The 9,648-nt window shown below is 43.0% G+C and overlaps 1 protein-coding gene across 1 annotated transcript; it reads right to left on the reverse strand.

The window, feature by feature from the left end:
• Nucleotides 1-1,394: 1,394 nt before the first annotated feature.
• Nucleotides 1,395-2,478, reverse strand: LOC124647544 (tetraketide alpha-pyrone reductase 2-like). The gene is made up of 2 exons (XM_047187466.1): nucleotides 1,640-2,478; nucleotides 1,395-1,539 (listed from the first exon to the last, which is right to left on the reverse strand). The coding sequence occupies exons 1-2, from the start codon at nucleotides 2,476-2,478 to the stop codon at nucleotides 1,395-1,397; spliced, it is 984 nt and encodes a 327-aa protein (XP_047043422.1).
• Between the last annotated feature and the right edge of the window lie 7,170 nt (nucleotides 2,479-9,648).

A 9,648-nucleotide genomic window follows, 5' to 3' on the forward strand; every position in this document is an offset into this window, starting at 1 on the left:
AGTTGTTTGGGAGAGAAAAAAAGGTTCCATAAATAACTCTACTTTTTATTTCCTGATCTATTGATATTTTTCAGCTGGTCCATCATCGCCGGGAGGCTTCCTGGAAGGACGGTCGAAGAGGTCAAGGCAAACTGGTACTCACCGATGATGACCGTGAAGCTGAAGTGCCTCGATTACGAAAAACATTGTATGACACTAGAAGCTCTGATACCGTCACCTGATGAGCATAGCGAACACACCCGAAGCGCAGTACAAAACAAACGAGAGGAGCACCTGGGACATCCTTCCTTCCCCAAGGACAGTAGTGATGCCGCCAACGATGATGGTGCAGTGTCGGACGCTGGCAGCTGCAATATGTAGCCGCCGATAGAGCTCCCGTGAGGGAGCGTTGATGCCTCACTGAATTGATCCTAGAGCTTACACTCTCTAGTTTCTACGTGGCGTAATCGAGGATGTCGAAGTAGGAAAAGTGAGACACTAGCATTGACTTTCCTTTTTGACTGTTGACTCACTTTTTCTTTCTTAATAAATTTGGATCTGATTATCTCACTTATATCCCACTTTCACATCCATAGGTGTAATGCCTCTACTAATTCAGAGATCTATAAAAACGGGGGATGACTGAGTTACCAGCCGTTTGATTCTTTGGTTCACGGTGGATGTCAAGTCGTCAACTGCCAGACCATTTTCACGTGGCAACTCCTGGATGCGTCCGATATGCGAAATATTGACACCGTATTGGAGTCTAAAAAAGGAGGTTGATCACAATGTGTGATCGGTTGATGGTCGCGCGCAATTGTTATTGATTCTCGGTGGTTTAAATTTTTTTGAAGGTTTTTGTCGATTTCGGAAAAAGTACTCCGTACATCTTTTACGCGGGTCGTACTTGGGTGAAAAACGGAATTGCTAAGTTTCAGCTAGCTGAGACGTAGCTTATGTCTCAGTCACGTGCTCTATCGTTGAATTTTGTTTCTGCTTGAAGATTCGTGTTTGCTGCTGTTTGTACTTAATTTAGGCCCACTAATGTAACCCGATTAAGACATAAGTTAAATCTCAGTCGACTGAGACTTAGGCACACCCGGTGAAAAACGCACATAAGTGAAAGTTGTGCAAATTGACTTAAGATGATGTTCGTCGACAGACCTCAGACCTTTGGCTAAACAGTTGGGTGTTTACATGCATGTATATATACTTCGGTCCTTGAATGTTGCGCCTTAAGAAACAGTTAATTTAAACGATGCATAGGATCCTACTGCACTAAGCGTAGTTACTATATCTTCTCACAAAGTTCGAACCTTAGCACCGGCCGTTAACGTTAACAGTTAACTTCTTGATAAGTTAAGGTACTCCTATATTGCATGGAGTGGCTCTGAATTCAGATCGATGTATCGCTTTCACGCAAGAATTCCCTTGTCCTGGAAGCTCTTGATGCAGTCGTCGAACATCTGCTGGATGGACAGGAACGGCGGGAACCCCAGCGCCTCCATCTTGCTCGTGTCCATCTTGTGCGTCCTGTCGTCTCCTTTCCCGCCGCTACACCTGATTCAGTACAATCCCAACACCATCCCATCCATGACCATGAGAGTTTGATCGATGAATACATACGTAACAACATGGCCAGGTGGGTAGAAACGCTTACTCCGTGGGGATTGGGTACTGCGGGTACCGCTCCCTGAGCTCCTCGAGCACCTGGGACCAGTGCGCGACGTCGCCGGAGCAGATGAGCCGCCCGGAGGCCCTGCCGTCCTCCATGGCCAGGACGTGGGCGAGCACCACGTCGTCCACGTGCACGAACCCGATGGTCGTGTTCGGGTACTTGGCCAGGTCGCCCCTCAGCAGCGCCAGCACCACCAGCGCCGTGCTAGTGGGCGCCGCCCGGCCCACAACCGGCCCGACCACGAACGACGGGTTCACGACGACGAGGTCCAGCGCGTGCTCCTTCGCGAGCCGCCACGCCTCCTTCTCCGCCACCGTCTTGGCGTACGCGTACCAGAGCCCGTACGTGCGGCAGTACTCCGCGTCGCTCCAGTGCGACTCGTTCAGCGCCGGCGCAGCCGCGCCGCCGTGGTGGTGGCGGTAGCGGACGCAGGAGCAGGAGGAGGTGAACACGACGCGGCGCGGCGGAGGGGCCGCCCTGGCGCAGGAGCGGAGCACGTTGCCGGCGCCCTTCACGATCGGGTCCACCAGCTTCTCCTGCGCGTCCTTGCCGTCCTCGTAGGAGACGACGACCGGGGAGGCCGCGTGGAAGACGCCGTCGACGCCGCTCACGGCCGCGTCGAAGGAGCCCTCGACGAGCAGGTCAGCGCGCACCAGCTGCAGCCGCTCCTCGGCGCCCTCCAGGTCCCACAGGAACCCGACCTTGGACTCGTCGCTCGGGTCGCGCACCGTGGCGCGCACCGTGTGGCCGGCGGCGAGCAGCGCCCGGATCAAGTGCGACGCGATGAACCCCGTCCCGCCCGTCACGCAGTACTCCGGCATCTCGACCGGCCGGCCGATCGATCTGTATGTCCTCTGTGTTCTGAACTGTCGTTGGAACATCCGATGCAATGGTGCGAATTTATACCGTATATTTCCTTCCTCGATCTCGTGAGGAGAAAGAAGGTGGTGGATCAGTTGGCATGAAGATGAAACGCAAATGTGGCGCCATCAAGTTCGGTTTGGATTAGGTCGATCATCTTCTTGCAGCACCATAGTGCAAGGCCTATTATTGTTCATCAACTTCATTTCTTTATACTCTACAAAAGATGTGAAGACAAGCAACTGCAGCACGCATGCATATATACATATACTACTCATGGAGCGGGAAAATTTCAAACATTTTCAAACACTTAAAAATAGAATATCAAAATTTTGAAAAATCTGAAACAAAAATTTAGAGATAGCAAATGATGTATGCTACAATGCTGTAAAATTTCAATACAAACTACTTTATATTTTAGGCTACACAAAAATGACAAATTTTATATTGAATAGTATAAATTTCAAGACTACTAATTTGTAATTTGTCAGCTCGTGTAGTACTCTATAATAAAAATCAGTTTGCATTGAGATTTTGCACCATTTATAGCACACATCATTGGTTACCTCTAAGATTTTGTTTCGGACCTTTTTGAAATATTGAAATACGATTTTTGAGTCTTTGAAAATAAAGAGCCAAATGTAGCTCGGCCTAGAAAACGCCACACTCGAGCGGAGCGGGCTTATAAAGTGTCGTGGTTGAGTTTTAGTAACAAATCTTCCTTAATTATCATCCTGCTATTATGGACCGCGGTAAATCATAATATCTTCATTCCAAAGCTTAAGGCTTATATTAATTTCAGAACATTAAATTATGTCAAGTTTGATCAAGTCTTACTAGAGATCATTAACATGCAAAATACAACATCAGTATCACTAGATAGATAGTGAAATTGTATCATCTTTGTTCATAGATTTTTCTAAAAATTTGGTTAGACTTTTAAAAAAAACTTAAGCTTTGGAACGGAGATAGTATCGATTTTACACAATATATATTCTTTTTGAGAGTACGAACGGTTTATGCATAGCAAAGATGCACACATCCATATTTTTATTTTTCGATAAAGAGAGCTTTATTACCTAAAAGTTTTAAGCATTACAAACGGTTTATGCATAGCAAAGATGCACACATCCATCCAAGATAAGAGTAAACATATAAGTCGGTACAAAAATGAACACTAAAAATCTGAATAGCCAACTAGGTAGAAGGAGCTGCATTCCTATGATTTTGTAGCCACCCATGTTAGGTAATAAATTCCTTTGTCGTACCCTCCAACCGTGTAGACATCTCCGTAAAGAGATCGCGATTCTTCATGCGCTGAAGCGATGACCGTGAACAGAGCAAAGCCATACACCGATAGATGACCTGCATAAGAGAGAAACTTTTATCATGCTAAGCACGTGCTAGAGTTGACCCGCCATCCTAGGTACATGCTTCTAGGTACATTGTGAGAGTGAAATGTGGGCTATGTATTGATAAAATACTACATTTCTATATCCAACTATTGTACATGCACTAGTAGAAAAAGAGGCTTCCGTCCACCCCCATTAGTCCCGGAAATATTCGAACCGCGACTAAAGGGGGCTTTAGTCACGGTTCGGGAGGCGACCCGCGACTAATGCTCCATCCGAGACGAAAGGGTACCCCTTTAGTCGCGGTTGGCAACACCAACCGGGACTAAAGGGCTATGGAGGGATGCGGCCGGCGGAAAAACCTTTAGTCCCGGTTGGGGACACCAACCGCGACTAAAGGGTACCCCTTTAGTCCCGGTTGGTGTCCCCAACCGGGACTAAAGGTTTACCCGGTTAGCCAATTTTTAGATTCTCAAAATTCCAAATGAAAATATGAAAGCAGGAAGATTTTTGTTTTTGCTATAAATTATGGATTTTATATTTTTTAAATTTTTCAAACAAATAAAATTAATAATTGCATCCAGCATAAAGATTACTATTACTTTTACCCAATTTTAAGATTTTCAAATTTTTAGGTTTTAGGTTTGGCAAAAAAAATATTTAAAAAATAAAAAAATAAAAAAACTAAAAAGTTAATGTTTATTTATTTATTCACGATTATTATTACATCATTATTTTTGTTTATGAAAAAAAATTATTTGAAATTCAAACAATAAAAAAATGTGACATCGACCAACATGTTAATAGGATTGATATGATACTAGTATCACATACATGTGCGCGTAGCACTTGGATGCGAGACGGAATGGAACTCGGAAGTTAAGCGTGCTAGAGGTGGAATAGTGGGAGGATGGGTGATCGAGCGGGAAGTTTGACCACGAGTAAGTAATTTGACAAGAGATAAGTGTAGTTACAGATAGAGACTAAGCTATGCAAATAACTGAAATAATAGAAATTCTGGAAAAAAAAACGGAGTGAACAAAAATTAGAAACTGATACGTCTCCAACGTATCGATAATTTCTTGTGTTCCATGCCACATTATTGATGTTATCTACATGTTTTATACACACTTTATGTCATATTCGTGCATTTTCTGGAACTAACCTATTAACAAGATGCCGAAGTGCCGATCGTTGTTCTCGCTGTTTTTGGTTTCAGAAATCCTAGTAAAGAAATGTTCTCGGAATTGGACGAAATAAAAGCCCAGAGGCCTATTTTCTCACGAAGCTTCCATAAGACCGAAGACGAGACGAAGAGGGGCCACGGGGTGGCCAAACCCTAGGGCGGCGCGGCCCCACCCCTGGCCGCGCCGGCCTATGGTGTGGGCCCCCCGTGCCGCCTCTCGACTTGCCCTTCCGCCTACTTAAAGCCTCCGTGACGAAATCCCCAGTACCGAGAGCCACGATACGGAAAACATTACTGAGACGCCGTCGCCGCCGATCCCATCTCGGGGATCCTCGGAGATCGCCTCCGCACCCTCGCCGGAGAGGGGAATCATCTCCCGGAGGACTCTACACCGCCATGGTCGCCTCCGGAGTGATGAGTGAGTAGTCTACCCCTGGACTATGGGTCCATAGCAGTAGCTAGATGGTTGTCTTCTCCCCATTGTGCTATCATTGTTGGATCTTGTGAGCTGCCTATCATGATCAAGATCATCTATCTGTAATTCTATATGTTGCGTTTGTTGGGATCCGATGAATAGAGAATACTTGTTATGTTGATTATCAAAGTTATGCTTATGTGTTGTTTATGATCTTGCATGCTCTCCGTTATTAGTAGATGCTCTGGCCAAGTAGATGCTTTTAACTCCAAGAGGGAGTACTTATGCTCGATAGTGGGTTCATGCCTGCATTGACACCTGGGACAGATGATGTAAAGTTCTAAGGTTGTGTTGTGCTGTTGCCACTAGGGATAAAACATTGATGCTATGTCTAAGGATGTAGTTGTTGATTACATTACGCACCATACTTAATGCAATTGTCTCGTTGCTTTGCAACTTAATACCGGAGGGGGTTCGGATGATAACCTGAAGGTGGACTTTTAGGCATAGATGCAGCTTGGATGGCGGTCTATGTACTTTGTCGTAATGCCCAATTAAATCTCACTATACTCATCATGATATGTATGTGCATGGTCATGCTCTCTTTATTTGTCAATTGCCCAACTGTAATTTGTTCACCCAACATGCTGTTCGTCTTATGGGAGAGACACCTCTAGTGAACCGTGGACCCCGGTCCAATTCTCTTTACCGAAATACAATCTACTGCAATACTTGTTTTTACTGTTTTCTCTGCAAACAATCATCTTCCACACAATACGGTTAATCCTTTGTTACAGCAAGCCGGTGAGATTGACAACCTCACTGTTTCGTTGGGGCAAAGTACTTTGGTTGTGTTGTGCAGGTTGCACGTTGGCGCCGGAATCTCTGGTGTTGCGCCGCACTACATCCCGCCGCCATCAACCTTCAACGTGCTTCTTGGCTCCTCCTGGTTCGATAAACCTTGGTTTCTTTCTGAGGGAAAACTTGCTGCTGTGCGCATCATACCTTCCTCTTGGGGTTGCCCAACGAACGTGTGAAATACACGCCATCAAGCTCTTTTTCACGGCGCCGTTGCCGGTGAGATCAAGACACGCCGCAAGGGGAGTCTCCACTTCTCAATCTCTTTACTTTGTTTTTGTCTTGCTTTATTTTATTTACTACTTTGTTTGCTGCACTAAATCAAAACACAAAAAAAATTAGTTGCTAGTTTTACTTTATTTACTGTCTTGCACTCTATATCAAAAACACAAAAAAATTAGTTTACTTGCATTTACTTTATCTAGTTTACTTTATTGTCTTGCACTCTATATTAAAAATACAAAAAAAATTAGTTACTTTTGTTACCATGTCTAGCTCTGAACCTGTTACTTCTTCGCCTGAAGAATTAGTCTTTACTTTTAAACAAGGGGATGAGGAGAGTTTTAAGGATGCCTGGTCTAGAATTTTTACTTCTTATCGTAAAACTGAACCTCAAATGACTCTAAGTTTGCTCCTTAGCAATTTTTATTTTGGTCTTATGGTTCGCTATAGATATGCTTTGGATACTTTAGTGGGAGGAGATTTCCTTCATTGCACTGGGGATCAAGCTTTTAATGCCATAAAGAAGTTGGTTGCATCATATGATTCAGCTAATAACTTTGATTCAGTCCTCGCTAGCATATATAGTAGATTAAATACTCTGGAGATAAGTACATCTCGCTTGAATGATAACTATTGCCACGTTCGTAATCGTCTTGAACAAGTCTTAGTGAACTCTAAACTCTCATTGTGGGATCCTTCGTTAAAATTGTTATCGGTGATCGAACCCTCCATGCCTACTCGTGATATTATGTATGAATTTTGCCTTATGCCCGAAAGTATTTATAAATCTTTGAAACTTTGGGGAGTTGAGGAAGGAGGAGAAAAGATAACTCTCATTGATAACTCTACTATAATCCCTAAAGGAATAGCCGCAGGTGTGCATACAACTATTTGTGGAAGAACAATATCTATTGATTATCTTGTTGTTGAAACAGAAAACTCACACTCGGAAGATCCCTCGCTGAAACTATTGGGAGCAGTCATTGATGTTGGAGAAGGCACTTTGAAATTCACCTCTATACCGGGAGAAACTCGTATATTTCCTAAACCAAAGGGAAAGAAAAACAATAAGAAAGGTAAGGGTAAAGCCCAAGGTAATGTTGACGCACCACCCTTCGATAATACTTGAGACACACTTTCTGCGCCTAGCTGAAAGGCGTTAAAGAAAAGCGCTTATGGGAGACAACCCATGTTTTTACCTACAGTACTTTGTTTTTATTTTGTGTCTTGGAAGTTGTTTACTACTGTAGCAACCTCTCCTTATCTTAGTTTTGAGTTTTGTTGTGCCAAGTTAAGCCGTTGATAGAAAAGTAAGTACTAGATTTGGATTACTGCGCAGTTCCAGATTTCTTTGCTGTCACGAATCTGAGCCCACTGCCCTGCAGGAAGCTCAGAAAATTATGCCAATTTACGTGCATGATCCTCAGATATGTACGCAACTTTCATTCAATTTGAGCATTTTCATTTGAGCAAGTCTGGTGCCATTTTAAAATTCGTCAATACGAACTGTTCTGTTTTTACAGATTCTGCCTTTTATTTCGCATTGCCTCTTTCGCTATGTTGGATGAATTTCTTTGATCCACTAATGTCCAGTAGCATTATGCAATGTCCAGAAGTGTTAAGAATGATTGTGTCACCTCTGAATATGTCAATTTATATTGTGCACTAACCCTCTAATGAGTTGTTTCGAGTTTGGTGTGGAGGAAGTTTTCAAGGATCAAGAGAGGAGTATGATACAACATGATCAAGGAGAGTGAAAGCTCTAAGCTTGGGGATGCACCCGGTGGTTCACCCCTGCATATATCAAGAAGACTCAAGCGTCTAAGCTTGGGGATGCCCAAGGCATCCCCTTCTTCATCAACAAACTATCAGGTTCCTCCCCTGAAACTATATTTTTATTCGGCCACATCTTATGTTTTTTTCTTGGAGCGTCGGTTTGTTTTTGTTTTTGTTTTGTTTGAATAAAATGGATCCTAGCATTCACTTTATGGGAGAGATACACGCTCCGCTGTAGCATATGGACAAATATGTCCTTGGTTTCTACTCATAGTATTCATGGCGAAGTTTCTCCTTCGTTAAATTGTTATATGGTTGGAATTGGAAAATGATACATGTAGTAATTGCTATAAATGTCTTGGGTAATGTGATACTTGGCAATTGTTGTGCTCATGTTTAAGCTCTTGCATCATATGCTTTGCACCCATTAATGAAGAAATACATAGAGCATGCTAAAATTTGGTTTGCATATTTGGTTTCTCTAAGGTCTAGATAATTTCTAGTTTTGAGTTTGAACAACAAGGAAGACTGTGTAGAGTCTTATAATGCTTTCAATATGTCTTTTATGTGAGTTTTGCTGCACCGGTTCATCCTTGTGTTTGTTTCAAATAAGCCTTGCTAGCCTAAACCTTGTATCGAGAGGGAATACTTCTCATGCATCCAAAATACTTGAGCCAACCACTATGCCATTTGTGTCCACCATACCTACCTATACTACATGGTATTTTCCCGCCATTCCAAAGTAAATTGCTTGAGTGCTACCTTTAAAATTCCATCATTCACCTTTGCAATATATAGCTCATGGGACAAATAGCTTAAAAACTATTGTGGTATTGAATATGTAATTATGCACTTTATCTCTTATTAAGTTGCTTGTTGTGTGATAACCATGTTTATCGGGGAACGCCATCAACTCATTGTTGAATTTCATGTGAGTTGCTATGCATGTTCGTCTTGTCCGAAGTAAGGGCGATCTACACCGAGTTGAATGGTTTGAGCATGCATATTGTGAGAGAAGAACATTGGGCCGCTAATTAAAGCCATGATTCATGGTGGAAGTTTCAGTTTTGGACAAATATCCTCAAATCTCTAATGAGAAAAGAATTAATTATTGTCAAATGCTTAAAGCATTAAAAGAGGAGTCCATTATCTCGTTGTCTATGTTGTCCCTAGTATGGATGTCTAAGTTGAGAATAATCAAAAGCGAGAAATCCAAATGCGAGCTTTCTCCTTAGACCTTTGTACAGAGCGGCATAGAGGTACCCCTTTGTGAAACTTGGTTAAAGCATATGTATTGCGGTGATAATCCGGTAGTCCAAGC

The sequence above is a fragment of the Lolium rigidum genome, chromosome 4, assembly GCF_022539505.1.
Source record: "Lolium rigidum isolate FL_2022 chromosome 4, APGP_CSIRO_Lrig_0.1, whole genome shotgun sequence".
NCBI classification, from domain to species: domain Eukaryota; kingdom Viridiplantae; phylum Streptophyta; class Magnoliopsida; order Poales; family Poaceae; genus Lolium; species Lolium rigidum.

Coding starts and splice junctions, on each gene's coding strand:
- LOC124647544 (XM_047187466.1), bottom strand. CDS start 2,478: ATGCCGGAGTACTGCGTGACGGGCGGGACGGGGTTCATCGCGTCGCAC. Junction 1,540..1,639: donor CAGTACCCAATCCCCACGGA/GTAAGCGTTTCT, acceptor GTACTGAATCAG/GTGTAGCGGCGGGAAAGGAG.